Consider the following 19,035-nt stretch of genomic DNA (forward strand, 5'->3'; position numbering starts at 1 on the left):
CCCCCCCCCCTCAGATCCAAAGTACGCACTAGAAATAGGAACCAAGATGGCGCCTCCTCTTCAGACAACACACCCAAGACGAAAGATAAACATCTTGGCAGGAAGTTATGCATAAATGGATCTAACCAATGATAAGCTAGAATATATAAACTAAAATACTTTTCTGCAGTGCTATGCTTAAATATACATGTTCAGCTGCTAGATAAAACCATGTGAAAAGCAGAAGAATAAAACAGAAGTGCCTTGCCCTGAGTGTCTCAGTGTGAAATTCTATCTCCTAGAGGGTATACTCTATTGAATCAGGCCAGGCGGCAGCTATAAGTACGGAACCTTTGATCCGATCTAAATTTGTGAGCAGGTCCAAAACACTATCAATTTAGTTAAACTAAAATGATGGTGCTACAATTATTGTTCTACCTCTGGCGTGTGCAGGGTACGTACATACATACATACACACAGCCATGGCCAAAGATATTGGCACCCCTGCATTTCTGTCAGATAATGCACAACATTGCACAGAAAATTGTTGCAATTACAAACGTTTAGGCCAGTGGTGGCGAATCCATGGCACGCGTGCCAGGGAGGGTACGCGAGGCCCTTTCTGCTGGCACGCGAGCCAAGGTTCAGGCACCACAACATTAAGGCAGCCAAGCTGTCTGTCGGCAGGCAGGCGAGCGTCGGCAGGTGGGCGAGCGAGCAAGAGGAGAAGGGGGACAGAGCGGCAGGGGGTGGAGACAGAGGGAGATGGGGGCAGAGATGAGGACGGGAGGAGACGAGGTACTGAGCTGCATGAGACAGGGGGCGGAGACAGAGTGAGATCGAGGCTGAGATGAATAGACGGGGACGGAGCGGCATGAGACAGGGGGCGGAGACAGGGGGAGACGAGGCAAGACTGAGGCAAAGGCAGAGACCGCGATGGAGGAGGCGTCGCCAAGGTGCCAGTCAAGCGGCGAAGCTGAGACGATTGGGCGCAGAGGCAGCAGTGAAGGCTGGGCTTCCCGTGCAAGGTAGGAGCACTGTGCTGGCAGGGCCCAGCATAAATTATGCACAGCCCACCAAAGAGTCACAAGAAGGACCAGGCTTCCGTCGCTGGTCCCTGGGCTTTTTCGACTGAGGCAGGAAGGTACCCTTACCGCCCGTCAGATCCTTAATGATCTTATCCAAGGTAGCCCCGAATAGACGCTCCCCCGTAAAGGGGAGCTTCGTCAGAGCTTTCTTGGAAGCCTGGTCAGCCGACCAGCATTTAAGCCAGAGGAGGCGCCGAAGAGTAACCGCCGACACAGATAGCCTGGAAACCAACGGGGCCGCATCCAGGGCCGAATTACACAAGTATTGCAGACCCTGCACCACCTGCTCCGTCAGATCGACATAAGCAGGAGACACGTTCTCCTCCGCAAGACCCTGACGCAGCATCTTCATCCACTCAGTCAAAGTCTGGGAGACCAGGGCCGAAGCCAACACGGGGCGCAGCAGAGCCCCGGAAACCGAGTACATAGTACGCGCCACCGCCTCCGCCTTCCTATCCGAGGGATCCCGAAAGGAAGGCGAATCCTCCACCGGGATGACCGTAGCCTTGTTCAGGCGAGAAACCGGCGGATCCACCGCGGGGGGAGTAGACCACTTAGACAGGAAGGACTCCTCAAAAGGATAGCGAACCGAGAAGCGTTTGGGAACGGTAAACGTCTTGCTCGGGCGCTTCCACTCCTTGTAGACAAAATCATCAAAAAAAGGAACGTAAGGGAAAACCTTAGTAGAACGCCTACTCCTGTGCGTCCCAAAAGGAACCGGGAGCGCCGAAGAGCTCGGAGTCTCTTCAATTTTCAGCGTTTCCCGCACAGCGCGAACCAAGGCCGTGACCAATTCACGCTCCTGGACCATAAGGGTGGTCCCAGACTCGTCGTCACTACCAGACTCCGTCCGGGGAGGAGTCCCCCTGGTCGTGCTGCGCGGCCGCAGCAGAAATTTCCCCCTCTTCCTCAGAATACCCAGAAAGGACCGATGAGGGGGCCGGCAAAGTGCGCTTCCGTGGGGGGCGCGCTCCATACGGGATACAAAACCGTCCATGGTGGAGGAAAAAGCCTCCAAGGATAACAGTGCGCCAGCGGACCCCCCCAAAGACACCAAGGGAGACTGGGAGAGGGGCGCAGAAGCACAGGCTGCGCAAAGGGGGGATGTGGGAGAGGTCCCTGAAGAGAGGCCGCAGCCCTCACAGGGCACTGCTGTTAGTTTGTCCCCACAATCCATGTCCCCGGTAAATATATGCCAAAACAGAGCCCCAGGCAAGGAAAGAGACCCCGGCAGGCACCGCCCCCGTCCCTAGGCCTTTTGCCGCAGTTGCCCCTAGCAACAGACCCGCAGGCAGAAACAATGCAGAATACCAGCAGCTATAGAGGAAAACAAATCACAGCAATAGTCCATTATACTATAATGTTCTACTGCTGGGATTTGTAGTCTTCTATAGATGGTGGTATTCTCCATTGCGCTGTATAATTTATTATTGCTGGGATTTGTAGTCCTCTATAGCTGGTGTTATTGGAGAGGCCGGGTATGATGGTGGAATGGAGTGCAGGAATAGAGAGGACGGGTATGATGGTGGAATGGGGTGCAGAGGACGGGCATGATGGTGGGATGGGGTGCAGAGGACGGGTATGATGGTGGGATGGGGTGCAGAGGGCGGGTATGATGGCGGGATGGGGTGCAGGGATGGAGAGTACAGGTATGATGGCGGAATGGAGTGCAGGGATGGAAAGGACGGGTATCATGGTGGAATGGAGAGGATGGTGGAATGGAGTGCAGGGAAGGAGAGGGTGGGTATGATGGTGGAATGGAGTGCAGGGAAGGAGAGGATGGGTATGATGGTGGAATGGAGTGCAGGGAAGGAGAGGATGGGTATGATGGTGGAATGGATTGCAGGGATGGAGAGGATGGTGGAATGGGGTGCAGAGGATGGGTATGATGGTGGGATGGGGTGCAGGGATGGAGAGGATGGGTATGATGGAATGGAGTGCAGGGATGGAGAATACGGGCATGATGGAATGGAGTGCAGGGAAGGAGAGGATGGGTATGATGGTGGAATGGAGGGAAGGAGAGGATGGGTATGATGGTGGAATGGAGTGCAGGGATGGAGAGGGTGGGTATGATGGTGGGGTGCAGAGGACCGGTATGATGGTGGGATGGGGTGCAGGGATGGAGAGGATGGGTATGATGGTGGAATGGGGTGCAGAGGACTGGTATGACTGTAGGGGGAACAAAAAAAAACACACCTTTGTAAAAACTAAATTTAGAAAGACAAACTGTTTAACAAAAAGGATATCAGACACAACAACAGGCTTTTTCTTCTTATCAGGGCTGAAGGGATCTTTACGTTTTCGCCGCGATTGTAGTTCATCATTCCACAGCTCTGAGGATTAAAAGGAACAGAATATTAGATATGTCAATTTCAGCTTTAGGTTAGAACGTTCCTTATTATACTCTAACATTCGATTTCAGTAAATATACCCATCGGTAAGAGATATTTCTTCAGGCCAGTCATGTTGTGGACAGGGTCCTCTTCAGGTGAGTGAAGCTCTTTGATGATGCAAAGAGGGGCACTGACGTGATGATGTCCACACCACTCTCTGTATCAACATGCAGCAATGTGATGATCCCTCAGAGGATGGATACATGTTGCTACACTTAACAGTATGTCCTCAGGTCTTCAAGATTAAAGACTGCTGGTTACTGGTCAACCCAGAAAACATCTTGTGGAGGAAAGGAATAAATGCGGACAGTGCCGGATAGGAGGCAAGTACTGCAGACAAAGAAGTGTAACCACTTGAAGACCAGACACACAAAAGTAAAAGATCAAAAACAAAGCCAATATGGCTAAATAAAACACCACATTAATGAAAAAAAGTAGCATTTAGTAAGTATAAAACGGAGGGGACAGTATTTGCATTCCAGAACTACAAAGAATGTAACAAAAGATGTAAACTGGTATTCCGAGCAGCTAAAATTGAATGTGAGAAATATATCGCCAAAGTAAAAAGAACCCCAACATTTTTTTATCAGTACATAAACAGTAAAAAGGGGAGAAAGGAACAGATAGGCCCAATAAAAAGGACATAAATGGGTCGTTACTCACGACAGGGAGAGGGCCGAGGCGCTAAATACTTTATTCTCGTCAGTATTCACCAAGGAAACAGACGGGTTTAATGTACATGTTAAAAGACAAAATTTTACAAGAACTTCACTGGAGTGGTTGACTGAAACTGGGATACAACATAGGCTTAAACTACTAAATGCAAATAGAGCATTAGGACCTGATAATCTACATCCCAAGGTACTCAAGGAACTGAACAAGGTGATAACGAGACCATTGTTCCTCATTTTTAAGGAATCCGTAATGGCTGGTAGAGTGCCAAGCAATTGGCGAAGGGCTAATGTGGTACCTATACTCAAAAAGGGTCAAAACGCCAACCGGAGAACTATAGACCAGTTAGTCTGACATGCATAGTATGTAAACTGTTAGAGGGGAATTATTAAGGATTACTTAGTGGAATTAGTCAGGGATCATGGCATAAGAACCGATATGCAGCACGGATTTAGGAAGGATCGTTCTTGCCAGACCAACCTGCTGACCCTTTACGAAGAGGTAAGTAGAGATCTGGATGGGGGGGGCCGTGGATGTAGTATATCTGGACTTTTCCAAAGCATTTGATACGGTGCCACATAAACGCTTGTTATACAAGCTAAGGGCTATGGGCATAGATGAATTAGTGTGCACGTGGATAGAAAACTGGCTACAAGAACATGCAAAGAGTATCAGTTAATGGCCCCTTCTCAGACTAGGCGGAGGTCATGAGTGGCGTACCCCAGGGTTCTGTGCTGGGTCCGATGCTTTTTAACCTATTTATTAATGATATCAGGAAGGGAGGGAGTAGCCATGTCTCAGCGTTTGCTGATGATACGAAAATCGGGAGGACAATAGACACGGATTCAGACATTGTAACATTACAGGAGGACCTGGAGAAAATCGGGGAGTGGGCAACTGTATGGCAGATGAAGTTCTATGTCGATAAATGTAAGGTAATGCACCTTGGAGTTAAAAATAGGCAAATGGACTATACACTTATGGGTGTGCCACTCGGGAAGTCAGAAATGGAGAAGGATTTGGGGGGTCATTATAGACCGCAGACTGAATAGCTTGCAGTGCCAGGCTGCTGTAAACAAAGCAAGTAGAGTCCTGTCATGCATTAAGAAGGGAATGTCTTGTAGGGACAAGTCTATAATTTTGCCACTTTACAGATCATTGGTTCGGCCCCACCTGGAGTATGCGGTCCAGTTTTGGTCACCAATACTCAGAAAGCATGTCCTTGAGCTGGAAAAAGTCCAGAGGTGGGCAACCAAACTAAATATGTTCTTTGGAGGTTAGGAGGAGATTAAGGGGAGACATGATCTTCTTGTATAAACTATTTAAAGGGTGACAGCAACATTATTAACAAACTCTTTACGGTTAACTCCATAACAAAAGGCCAGAGGGCAAAACCAAACATTAGTGGAAAAAAAAAATTCAACACACAGGGCGCAAGGGGTTCTTCACAGTCAGAGCGGTAAAGGTCTGGAACTCGCTGCCGCAGGAAGTGATCTCAGCTAAGAGTGTGGAATCATTCAAGAAACTCCTGGACGAGTTCCTCGGAGAACATAACATACAGGGGTACAGGTACTCCTAAGAGCGAAATCATACATGGACTAATACACACATCTGCTCAAACAAATGCATACACACAATAGGTTGGACTTGATGGACTTATGTCTTTATTCAAACTCAAATACTATGTAACCAGGTGTTCACACCCCCTTCCTGCCCAGGCCATTTTTCAGTATTCAGCGCTGCAGTACTTTTGACTGAAATGTATTCCGTCATGCAGCGCTGTACTGAAATGAATTTTATACAATTTTTTGGTGACGGATAGAGCTTTCTTTTGGTGGTATTTATTCACCACTGAGTGGGTTTAATTTTTTACCATATAAAATGAAAAAAAATTAGCATACATTTCGAAAAGAAACATGTTTTCCCTATGTTATGTTAAAAAAAAATTTATTCTTACCGATATTTTTGGTAAAATATAAAAAGATGGGGTCCCGTTGGGTAAATAGACAAACAAAACTTTAAAATTGCGTGCGCAAAGAAAAAAAAAAAAGAAAAAAAAACATACCCAAAGTTGACCGTAGGCGACGCTTTAAAAGCTTTTACTGCTCATCAGTTTAGTGTTAACAGTGATTAAAGGCCCTAAAATTATTGCCCGCACTCAGACATTCGAGGTGATATGCAACGCGTGGCGCAGTCGCCATTTTCACACGTAGGCACACCCGACGTATGTTTGTAGGACTTTACTTGGTTTTTTTTTGGTAACTTAAGTGAAAATAATGTAATTAAATTTTTTTTTAAATTAACTTTATTGCTATCACATAGGGGGCTAAGAAACCCCCTATGTGATTTCAGAGAACGAGAAGGACATCAGAGGGCAATTGTGTGACGATCTCCTGCTGTTCTCCGTTGACAGAGCCGCCCTGTAGGTCCCGCACCCTCAACGGGGATCGGCCGCACACATTATACAAGCGATCCAGAGGCTCTACAGCCACCGGACCGGGTGTATGTAAACAGCCATCACTGGCTGTTTATAATTTATGTGGTTTTCCCCACTCGCACCACCCAGCGGCTTGCATGAGCGGGACAAGTGAGGGCGTCGAAAAACGCCCACCTCACATCCAAGAAGCTCCCGTGCGGCAGTTTATTTACAACGGCTGGCAAGTGGTTAAGCTTCCACGAGTACTTAAAATAAATATTGTGAGTTGACAAGTTCTTTTGGAGAATTATGAGGTGAGTGATTTTCACTCAGCCTCATAATCTGAGCCGACCTGTGACAATGAGACTGTCACCGGTCGGCTCAGTAGATCGGGAAGCGAGTGAACGCATACCGTCGTTCGCTCACTTCTCGATCTATCCGTGCAGAGAGCCGTGACGGTCACTCACTGCTCCCCGCAGGGATTCCCCCCTCCCCTGTCCGATCCTCCAGCGTACGGACGGGGGTCGGGAACAGCTGGCTCTGCCTCTGGGGAGGCAGAGCCAGCTGTCACTCACGCAGCTGGGTGGATCCAACAGCATTGTCGGGATCCGTTCCGGCGTCTCAGTATACCGAAAGCTGTAGCTCGCGGTATACTGAGCTTTGGGTGACAGGACGACGCTAGTTTGTGTTCTCCCGTTACCCTTAGGAGAACTATGGGGAAAAGCCCTGACCCCATAGTTCTCCTTTAAGTGTCTCAACACTCTGGAATTTGCTTAAATGAGTTCTAGTAAATCTAAAACACAAGCCAATATCATGGCATTTGAAAAATATTTTGTTTTTTGTCAAGCAAATGCGAAATATTTATATGCAATATTCTATTACAGTAACAAGTATATAGCAGATACAATTATCAGTCAGATTTCCATTTCACGGAGTCAAACTTACCCGATGTAATATCAATACTGTGACGGTCTTCCTCCAATCTGCGAATCTTCTCCTCTAGTTCACTTTGAACAGTGTCGTACAGTAAAAGCTTCTCACTCTGCAAAAGAACATAAGATTGGGTTTGCAGACAAATAAAAGCTGTACGATTAGAAAAAAGGAAAAACCCTCAAGCCAAACTCCAGCTTCACAGTTTTAGTAAAAATCACACACCCTTTGCAGTGGTGGTCAGGAGGGAAAAAAATAAAAAAAATATATATAACTCAGGTCACTCCACTTTTCTCTACGCCGCAGCTTTAAATAGCATTAGTGTTGTTACAATGGCAGCAGCTTTTTTCTGGGCCGCATGACACCTTTGATGGTCAGGCGGTCAGAAAAGTCCCCTGTGGCTCCCAGCATTACAGGGGGTTTTATTACAACACAGGCTTCCTCTCAATCATTGCCCAAAAACCCACCCTTATCCTGTCCTCTCTACACTCTGCTCCTTCCCTGGTAATATTGGCACATTTCTAGTGCAAATCTATGCTAGTCTGTACAGCCCTGCACACCTATTTTATCATAACATTTTTTGCATCTTTGCACAGTTCTCTCTGCATGCCCTCTCATCCTCTGACACAACCGCATTAATATTCAGGTAAACAGGCCGCCTAATTTGCCCTTTAGAATTCTTTAGGAATATATGTGTGTGGAGGACAAAAAAGTACACATCAATATTGATTTGCTCGAGAATACAAAGTTACCTCACAGTGTTGGCGGGCAGCTTGGATTTCACAGTCATGTTTGTTCTTTACAGACTCTAGGCACAACTCTCTGTAAATTCCTAAACAGAATTGGAAAGATACATTTGCCAAAAAACTGCATTTCAAGTAAATATGTACATAAAACATAAAGAGAACACATATGGCCCCTTTATGAAAATACCAAGTGATAAGCCTATTTTTCAGTGTTAGGCCAATGATTTTGTAGATTACATCCGGAGGTAATTTACTATTGGTCCAAGTATCATAACTTTAGACGATCTTCACATACATATCTTCCTGCAATCCATTTCCTACATATATCTTGGGCAGCAAAGTAATTAGCATGTTTTGCGGAACTAGTATTACATCTTACAATACCAGCAAAGTCCACATCAGCATGCTGTGATGAGAAGCACTTTGGAGCTGGGGAACGGGTCCTGGAAGTAAGAAGCACTTCTCATTGGTCAGCGCCATGTGATTGTACTGACAAATGTGCGATTGCCATTTGCAAGCATTGAGCATTCCATACTGCTGGACTGGAAAGTCTTGTGTGCAGTCTGCTACATCGGCTGGCGGGAACTTCAGGCATGCAAGTGCAGCAGCGGGGTCAGGGGAGCTGGTAGGGTGCTGTGGGCAAGTTCATTTTTTTCACATCTTGTAAGAAAGTGAACTTTATATGAGAGTTGGATTTATTTTGATATTCCATTCAAAATACTGTGGCTTACACTGTGACTATCATATCCTTCATTACTCAGGAGGGGACTGCAAATTATGCTTTCTGAGGGCCTACACAAGTATTAAGTCAGTGACATCAAAGCTCTTGAACTGCATATTTCGTTCTCGGGTCAATGTCTCAGAATTTATTGAAGCTACTGGATTAGCATAACATCCAGGTAACTAGATTTTTAAGAGACCTAAGCAACGATGGCTTGCATATTTTAATCAGCATATGTTTTATGGTAAGGTCGCTGATATTACAAAGCAGGGCTTTTGACTCATTTGCATGGTTTATAAAAAAGGTGGTACAAGCTGCATTCTCCTTGAAGACACAAGTAATACCATTTTCACATCTCATAAAAACAGAATTTAATTTACCTGCCACCTTTGTCCGGATCTGCATGTTCTCCTGCAAAGCTGCAAGTGGTTCTAGGTACTCTGGAGCTTTCCCAGCCATTACTTCTTGTAATTTGGCATCTACTTGACTCAATCTTTCTTTATAAAGTCTATAAATGCACAAAACAAAAGTGGTTAACAATATAGCCAGGCAACTGTATTCTGTAACTTTTAAACTATTATTATTTTCAGAAGCAAATAAAAAAAAAGAGCAGACAGAACTGGCAATTAGTCAGTAAAGGTTCATTGCAGTGAGGGAGGAGAAAGCATGTTTTCTATGGCGATGAACACAACTAAATGCAAACCTTTAATCTAAAGCACAAATATTAATGTACTGTGTTAACTGTAAAACGTATCCTTTCAGGCATAATTACAGATTAAAGCTGAAATGGCAGAGCACACACACACACACACACACGGTTTGCAACCATATGAAGCTGCACTTGGTTTCCACTTGGTGACTATCACCCTCAACGTATACAGCCGAGAGGAGATCTCTGTGCTGATGAGCAGAGAGATCTCAGTGTAGAGGAGTCGCTGACCAACTGCTCACAGCACATGCAAGTCTTTACACTACAGATCCCAGAGAGTTGCAACAGCAGCTAGGATTCTTTTTACAGGTTATTCAAAACTCCCTATATACAGTATGTATCATGCGTTGCTGCGTAGCTGAATCACCATGATGGCCATAAACACTTAATGTGCATATGGAACACCCACTGCTCAGCAGTACCATGTCCCTCTCATTGTTGTCCTTGTTAACGTCCAAAACAGATCTATCATCCATTGCTCAGCAACAAAATATTACCTGCAATTAAAATACATTTCTTCGGTCACGTAAATCATCGTACATAGATGTGAGCAAACTGAGGAAAATTTCAATACTGCAGGAAAGGAGAGACAGGCTGGTCCCTAGACACAAACCTAGACCACTGCAGGGATTAGTACAATTTATTTTCCTAGAGTCCTTTAACCATTCACATTAGTATGTCCGTGGAGCGAGCCCATTTAAAAACAAACAGACTCCCAGCAACTGTTTACATTTGTAGAGCCGGCGGCCGGCTTTACAATAAAAGCTATACAGGGAGTCCCTGGGTTACATACAAGTCAGGGACTTTAGATTTGTACTTGGAGAACTATGGGGTTAGGGCTTTTCCCCATAGTTCTCCTTAGGGTAATGGGAGGATTCAAACCAGCGTCCTCCCGTCACCCTAAGCTCAGTATACCGCAAGCTACAGCTCGCAGTATACTGAGACGCCGCAGCTGAAGCGGATCCCACCAGTCAGCATTGGAGGATCGGAACGGGGAGGGGGGAATCCAGCCCCTCCCCTGTCACGGCAGAGAGCCGTGACAGGATCGAGAAGTGAGCGAACGCCGGTATGTGTTCGCTCACTTCCCGATCTACAGAGCCGACCTGTGACAGTCTCATTGTCACAGGTCGGCTAGAACTATGAGGTGAGTGAAAAGCACTCACCTCATAGTTCTCCTTTAAGTTGAATTTGTATGCAAGCCGGAACAGGTACATTTTTTAAGTGCAACTCCAAAATTTTTTGTTTTGGATAGCATAGGGAAGGGTCACGGTTCTTTTGCTGTGTTCCTGTTCAGAAGATAATATAATTTTTTTTAAAACACAGCAAAAAAAGTTTTCTATTTTTAATTTTATAAAAACTTTGTTTGCATTTTTAGTTTATTTATTTAACTTTTTCTTTACTTTTTTTTAGTCTTTTTAATTTACTTTTTTTAAACTTTTTATATTTTAATGCTGGGAGCCATAGCCAGCCTGCTATTGGATATTTCAAATTGAAATAGCCTATAGCAGGCTGGCTATTGCATCGGCCTACTGCCTGCTGTCAATCAGCAGAGGAGGGGCCTGAAGCAGAAAGTTCTCTATCAGGTCCCCCCATGCTGATTGACAGCAGTGAGCGGGTGCAATAGCCAGCTTGCTATTGGCTAAGAGGTAGCCGGCACATCAGCGGAAGTACGTGGGGCATCGGCGGTATGCAGCGGTCTGTGTCCCCGCTGCCTCCGCCAACACAGGCGCGGAGAGCAGCGGGGATTTGAAAGGACACAGGCCAGTGCAGCCACAGTTCTCCTAAATGTACCGGCAGCTGCCGATACATTTAGGAGAACTGTGGACCCCGTTCGTAAGGTGCCATTCTACATTGCTGGGACTTGTAGTCCTCTATAGCTGATGGTATAATGTATTGCTGGGATTTGTAGTCCCTCTACAGCTTGGAGTCAGTGGCAGAACTACCAGGGTCACACCGGTCGCAGTTGCGACTGGGTTCCGTCACGATCCTAAAATCATTAGTCTGCATTGTTTTAGAAAAAAAACTGTTAAATGACCAAAATGGGATCTGTGCATCTCTATTTTAACCCTTCCCCCTATGTTGAGAAAGGTAGTTTCCCTGTCGCCATATATGCCACGGCCACACCACATCAGGGATCCATGTCTGGTCTTTCTCCGTTGCACTACAGTTAGTTTTGCACTCAAATGCATTTGGCCAGAGAACAGTTATTATTTATAGCAGAATAGTGGTTGAAAAGAGATGGTTTGCGGGAAGACCCCAACACATAAAACAAAAATTTAAAACAAAAATTTGGTAAAGTGGAATAAGCAATATCAAAAATAAATGTGCCTTTAACTATGCAGCTAATCCAACTACCTTGAACTCGATTTTAATTGGCTTGTATGAGTAACAATACTCTATATCCATTTTTCACGTAGTATAGCCAAATGTGCTCAAATCACAACATCCAGCCAACCCAACAGGAACTCCGACAGCTTGACTTGACATAAGGTAACCTAGTAAATACTTACTGATCTTTAAGATCCGTAAACTGCTTTTCGAGGTTGGACATTTCATCGAGGCATTCCATTCGCCGCCTCTCACAGTCTTCATCATCCATCTCTATAAGATAATTAAATTTCTCAGTAATTTCCTTTGATTTTTCATTATTAAATCACCAAGATCCTCATTTAATATTTTTTCCTAACATTTAATAAAAAAAAGTTCAGTAATAAAATCCACATAAAGCATATTGAGCCAATGTGACTGCTTGCTCTGAAGATAAGAGGTATATCAAAAGTAACTAGTGAAATTGCAAAGCCAAGGATGTACTTGAAACAATTGCTTAAACTGGCAAAACACTTCAGGCAGTGTACTGGAAAATAAAAAGAAAGACAGCGCCCTTGTCATGGAAGTTGAATTATATTAACCAGCTGTCATGTTCGGAAGGATGGCACTCTGTACCAAGAAGAGAAGATGAGGCATGTTTATAATGTCTAATGGTCCATGTTTTGGGCAGGGGAAGGCTAATGGAAGGTAGCACTGGCTGACAATAGAGCCAAACTCAGGTAACAAGATTGATAGAAGATGCTCCTCCTTGGGCACTGCATAGCTATAATTTGTTGAGACGTGCATTGAATCATCACAATAGAAATCATTTGCACAGATTAGCTTGAGGTCTATACAATTGGTATTCTGGAATTTCTGTGGCTGTTCAAAATATTGTGTATTCAAAAAGGTAATCCTAGGAACTATTTGTGAGATTTGCACATGCATGCGTTTAGTCAAATGAAAAGCAATAATCCTTTACTTCCAAATCCACAGGTAGTCCATGAAGGGTTGTATGGTAATACAAACTGACCTACAGAGCCATGAGCACAGAATGCCCCCCAGTGCACCGCAGCAGTCATGTGCAAATGCCAACTTTCTCAGAAATCGGTATTTAGAAATGCATCGGCGCCCATAGGCTGAATAGAACACCTGCTTTTTTGTGAGTTTGAGCAGCTAGGGGGATCTTTGCCCCATACTTACAGATCTTTCCCAGCTTAAAGGGGAGATTACTGCTTATTCCATTTCACTGCAGGCTGCCTAAAAAGGATGACTCAGATTTGTTTTAAAAGTATTAACTTGGCACCTGTACTGCCATCTTCTGGGTGGGAACAGTATTGCAACAGTTTCAACCTCATCTTCTAGTTTTAGACAGAAAAGCTAATTTAGGATGGGCCAGTCATCACATGGCAAGTGTCAACAGCATTGCTAAGAATTAATGGGGAGTTTTAATAACCTTAGGCTCCGCCCAAAGATAATGCTATACAATGAGGTAGAGTAGAAGCATGCGCTCACACCAATCACCAAGGGTAAGTGGACAAGAAATTAGGCACTACCAAAAGGATAGGCTTTTGATGGACGGTAAGACATTTGGAAAAAAGAAATGCAGAGGATTTAAAAGAAAGAATGCACAGCAACATTAAGGGCCAGTTCACACCATATGCAGTCTGTTTATTTTGACTGCTGCAGTCAAAATACATCACAATGCTTTCCTATGGGCTTTCTTGTGCCTAATTCACACCATTGCAGTCCGTTCAGATGCAGTCAGAAAAAGTATTGCTTGTCCTATTTTACGTTCCAGAGCAGACATCAATTCCGGACCGAAAAGTAGATCTCCCGAGAAGGGTCAATTATATATCTTTAATTTAGAAGCTGCATCCCCCTCCCACGTTTTAAGCCAAAGGGCTCGACGGGAAGTATTTATAAGGGCCGAACAAGCTAGCCGACATTCTTACCGATTTAGCCAATGCGTCAGCTATAAAACTGATGGCCTTAAAACAGCATAGGAAGAGAGTCTAATAACTGATCTCCTGGAGTGCCTGCCAAAAGATGAGCTTTAAGTTGCGACAACCAGAAATCTACATAGTTACATAGTATTTGAGGTTGAATAAAGACATTAGTTCATCAAGTCCAACCTATTAGGATCTCATTCTAGGAGTAACTGTACCCCTGTATATTGCGGTCCCTTAAGAAATCGTCCAAAAGTTTCTTGAACAATTCCACATTATTTGCTGAAATCACCGCCTGTGGCAGTGAGTTCCAGACCCTAACTGATCTTACTGTGAAGAACCCCCTTCGCCCCTTGTGCTGGAATTTTTTTTCCACCAATTTTAGGTGGTGGCCTCTAGTTTTTGTAATGGAGTTAATTTTAAACAGTTTATCGCTAATGTTGCTACCACCATTGAACATTTTGTACATGGAGATCATATCCCCCCTTAATCTCCTCACCTCCAATGTGAACATGTTTAAATTTAGTAGCCTTGTCACGTAGCTCTGGTCCTCCATACCCCTAATTAGTTTGGTTGCCCTCCGCTGGACTTTTTCCCAACTCAAGGACATCTTTTCTTATTACTAGTGACCAGAATTGGACCGCGTACTCCAGATGAGGTCGAACCAATGATCTATAAAGTGGCAAAATTATAGACTTGTCCCTGCAATACATCCCCTTTTTAATACAGGACAAGACCCTGCTAGCTTTGTTTACAGCAGCCTGGCACTGCAAACTACCTTTCAGTTTGTGGTCTACAATGACCCCCAAATCCTTCTCCATTTCTGACTTCCCCAGCGGCATACCCATAATTGTATAACCCATTTGTTTATTTTTAATTCCAAAGTGCATTACTTTGCATTTATCGACATTAAACCTCATCTGCCACATTAATGCCCACTCCCCTATTTTATCCAGGTCCTCCTGTAATGTTATAGTGTCTAAGTCCGTGTCTATTACCCTCCCTATTTTGGTGTCATCCGCAAACACGGAAATATCGCTGTTAACACCCTCCCCGATGTCATTAATAAATAAGTTGAACAATATGGGACCCAGCACAGAACCCTGAGGCACACCGCTCATTACACTAGCCCAGTCTGAAAAGGTGCCATTTACAGATACCCTCTGGACACGTTCCCGTAGCCAGTTCTCTATCCACGTACATGCCACCTCATCTATGCCCATAGCTCTCAGCTTGGGTATCAAAAGCCTTTGAGAAATCCAGGTATACCACATCTACCATCTGTGTTATTTTTACCTATGAGATGTTTCTTGCTACACAAGTGGTCACTAGAGCTGACTTTAAATTGGAAAGTGCCAAATCCCAAGCACGCTTGAGGAGCACATCAATCTTTTTATCAATAGGATCCTTCAGGATGCCCATGTCGTCAAAGGCTAAATCTGATTTCTTAGGTTCCCCTTTGCCATCCAATTTGGGATTTTTATTCCAACACCCTCGTCAAAGGGGAAACTACGTTTTAAACTGTTGGACAAAAGGGCTTTCTCTCTGGCTCTGTCTATTCTCTTAACACTGAATCAGAGAGAATTTTATGTACCGGAGATTTTTTTCTTCTCTAGGCCCTGATACATAAGATCATGCCTGAAAAGCGGCACCTTTTCTTCATGTATTTCCAGGGTCTCATAAATGGATTTTGAAAGGTCATCCACATCTTCCAGAGATAGATTAAATCTAGAACTATTGGAAAAGTCCTCCCTCCCACTACACCCCTCAGAAGAGTCTGTCCCAGAGCGATCCGAAGCGTCCTGTTCGGAGGATCTAAGGGATACATCATGTGGGGGCGGCCTTTTAAAGCAACGGTGGCGTGTTTCCTGTTTGAGGCGAGGTACCTCCACATCTCACATGCTGTCCTGGAAGACATGGAGGGTAAGAAGAAATAAAGAAAAAATAAGTAGGGGATAACCAAGCTTCAAGCTTGATTATCCTCCACTGATGGTGTAATTGGTAACCGCTGTTCCCTGGGACAATGCTGTGCCTGTAAGAATCAACATTCTGGGATGACTACAGCGTTGAGGATGAATACAGAGACATTTCATGGGCCAAAGTGCAATATGGGCCCCATCTCCTGGGAAACTACACATCAACTTCCTAACTGGTTTCTTGAATAAATTCAACAATGACAGGAGAGAAATAAGTGCAAGGTTTCCTGCAGAATAGGAATAGTGGAGGAAAAACCAAACGGCAGTAACCAGTGTTTTAGAGTTCTAAAAGCTGAACCTTAGGAAGGTTTGTCATTTTTTTCTCAACTCTTGTGCGCTTGCCCATGACAAAAATCGCCATCACTATGAGTGCGTGGGGAGGGTGTATCTGACACTTTACAACACAGAAGCGCCCACAGCAGAGCTCTGCAGCTCACACACGAGGACACTTCCAAGACTGCTGGCATGTGACTGATGCCTGCTAATGACATCAGCTCACTACACAGCGTGTAATGGCAACAGAGCGCATCCACCACTCAAGAACTGACCCACAAATGGAGCTTCCATAAAAGGAGGAGCCGCAAGTTGGAGGATGGTAATGAAAGAAGGGATGTCTTTACATAACAGTAGAGGATCATTGGAGAGGCAAATGGAAGTAATCATACATAAATGGGCTGACCGCTAGTTTATACCCAATCATGAGAGCTTCTTTAAATAGTTCTCTTTGCATAAAGCATTTGTTCTAAAGACAAAGTCACCTAGAATCTGCCATGACTTGAAATCCTATCCATAAGGGTTCATGCACACGGGGCGAGCACGGTTTACGTGGACCGTCGCACATAACGTTTGTGATGTTTACAGGAGTCCAACACAAATATACGCTATTGGGCACCACCACTGCTCAGGGTCGCTTCATCAACAATGAGTAGCCAGAGGCACATGTGCTACTGATCATTAGTGTTTACATGTTGGCCCTTAATGAGCCATTGACCATTCATTCATGACTAGATGAAGGCCGCTCATACTTCCCCTTATCCTGCCACCGTATGAATGGCCCACTCAGGGCTGACACAAACATTATTTTTGTGCAGGTGCCTGGTGCAAAAAAAGCTCCCCAATCCTGCGCAAAACTGTCACACAACCCTCCTGGGACAATCAGGTGCACCCAGAGCATTCCTGCCCCACAGCTACTCATCACAAAGGGGCAGGCAATGCCCGTGGATCAGGAGAGGGGGTGTCAGTGACATTTTGCGCAGCCTGGCCGAACTCAGGTAAGCCTGGTTTAGACCAAGCCACCACACGTCATCAATAATGTGTATGGTTGTTATATTGTGTATTGTTGATATTGAGAGGTCAACCCTGAGCAGCACCAGTAACCAATAGGCTACCATTATAACAGCCAGAAATGGCCGTACAGCATACCAAGAATGCTTGGCGAAGTGGAAGCCGGAAGTTGTGGTTCCCGGCTGCTGGGTCTGCGCAGTGTATTGGGCATATTTCTCTGTCCAGAAGTCACAGGTGTGTCGCACAGCTGCATGCAGCCCGTCTATACAAACCAATGACAAGCAGGCTGAAGCTGGGTCTGTACAGGTATATAGCCATTGCTTACTGCCCAGAACACAAGGAAATGAGATCTTGGTGATCAGCTGATGTCCTGAACACAGAGGGTCTGTATTAAGTGCAGTGTGTAGGCTCTGGTCTGCATGTAAACAATGGGATTTGCGTATATACCTCCACAGCCACTACTTCAGCCGGTCATTGATTTGTACAGTTTGACTGCAGCTGTGACTGTGACTCCGGGGCACAAAAATACCTGTGATCTGTATGCTGTACAGCCATTTCCAGCACTTGAATGTGGATGAAAAGCATTAAACATCAAATACAGTCCCTGTGCAGGACCTCAGGTATTTGGTTAGTGCAGGTATTTTTAACGCAGTTTCTAGATTGCGGAGCTTTGTCCATCAGTGTGCATGGGTCCATAAGATATAGAACAGTACAGCAGAGTTCTGATCTGTTTTAAAAAAAAAAGAAAAAAAGTACGCATTACGGATATAAACGCCAGCGTATTTTGCACTCGTGTGCATGACCCCTAAAGAAATCATTTGGGAGAGGTAGCCCTGGTGGTGTTGGCCCACCATCATCAGCCCATTGGGTGGAAGTAAGTAACCCCCAGCACTGTCCTGTATAAATGACACGTCCATTGAACTATGGTGAGTGAAGATGGCATAGCACTATGGGCAGAGGATGCATCCCGGCTCCCTACCATTACCCGAGCTGTCTCCCTCCTCGCTGCCGCTGGAGCTGTCGGAGTCCTCCTCCTCGGAACTGCTGCCCTCATTCTCCGGGTAATCCACCTCCATGTCATTGTGGTTACTCTCCTTCTTCTCTCGGGAATGAACCGGCATTTCCGCCCCACCGACCGACTACCACAACCAACTGATTTGCCTCCCTCCGCTGCGACCTCTCAACCTATGCACGCTCAAGCCCCGCCCACGGCCTATTTTCCAGCACTTTGATTGCCCGGGCCGGCCAACTTCTCTCCGATTTGCTGGAGACGGCCTTTCTCCAGCTCAATGCCTAGTTTGCCTGAGAGCGTAAGGCGTGCCTTGCTCGGCGAAATGGAAGCCGGGAGTTGTGGTTCCCGGCTGTTCGCTCTGCGCAGTGTATTAAGGGAAGATTTGGAAGAAAAACTACAAGGTCCGACGAGCCATGCGAAACAGCGTGGCTTTCGGGCGTCTTATAAACAGAGGGAACAGCGGGCTAGAGCAATCAAATGCCAATTTTGGGGGAATCTGTGGTGGTGGGTGCTTGTTTCAGGCACGGGGGAAGATGTGTGAGGCTGAGGCATATTGCACAGCCCGATGGTGCATGCTGCACTGAAAGGGTTATTAAGTAGCCATTGTGCCTATTAGAATTTTCGTCTTCACTTACCATACATACCATAGCTGTGCAAAAGCCTTCTGTCCTCTTAAATGTTCATCTTTAAAGCAGAAGTTCTATTAAAAATGACCGGTCCATAATAAAAATAAAACCAGCTATTGCTGCAATATTCATCCTCAGTCCAGTCTTTTACCCTGCAGTACTTTATCTCAGCCACTAGATGTCCTCAGTCTGATGGCCAACATCATACAACCCACTTCCTCTACCCC

At 45.2% G+C, this 19,035-nt stretch overlaps 1 protein-coding gene across 2 annotated transcripts in view; it reads right to left on the bottom strand.

Moving 5' to 3' along the window:
- The window catches only part of LOC108785490 (breast cancer metastasis-suppressor 1-like protein), a 28,907-nt gene extending 10,264 nt beyond the window's left edge, over positions 1–18,643 (bottom strand). Inside the window, exons 1-6 of one of the 2 annotated variants that reach the window (XM_018554571.1) lie at positions 18,156–18,643; positions 12,165–12,255; positions 9,326–9,453; positions 8,231–8,310; positions 7,494–7,590; positions 3,314–3,400 (exon numbers count right to left, since the gene is read on the bottom strand). In XM_018554571.1, coding sequence (XP_018410073.1) covers positions 3,314–3,400; positions 7,494–7,590; positions 8,231–8,310; positions 9,326–9,453; positions 12,165–12,255; positions 18,156–18,291 — 619 coding nt within the window. In that variant the 5' untranslated portion in view covers positions 18,292–18,643. The remainder of the gene's footprint in view (positions 1–3,313; positions 3,401–7,493; positions 7,591–8,230; positions 8,311–9,325; positions 9,454–12,164; positions 12,256–18,155) is intronic. The other variant, XM_018554572.1, reaches the window with a different exon arrangement.
- Positions 18,644–19,035: the final 392 nt, after the last annotated feature.

Source organism: Nanorana parkeri, unplaced genomic scaffold, assembly GCF_000935625.1.
Source record: "Nanorana parkeri isolate BGI_ZX_2015 unplaced genomic scaffold, ASM93562v1 scaffold165, whole genome shotgun sequence".
Classification (NCBI taxonomy): domain Eukaryota; kingdom Metazoa; phylum Chordata; class Amphibia; order Anura; family Dicroglossidae; genus Nanorana; species Nanorana parkeri.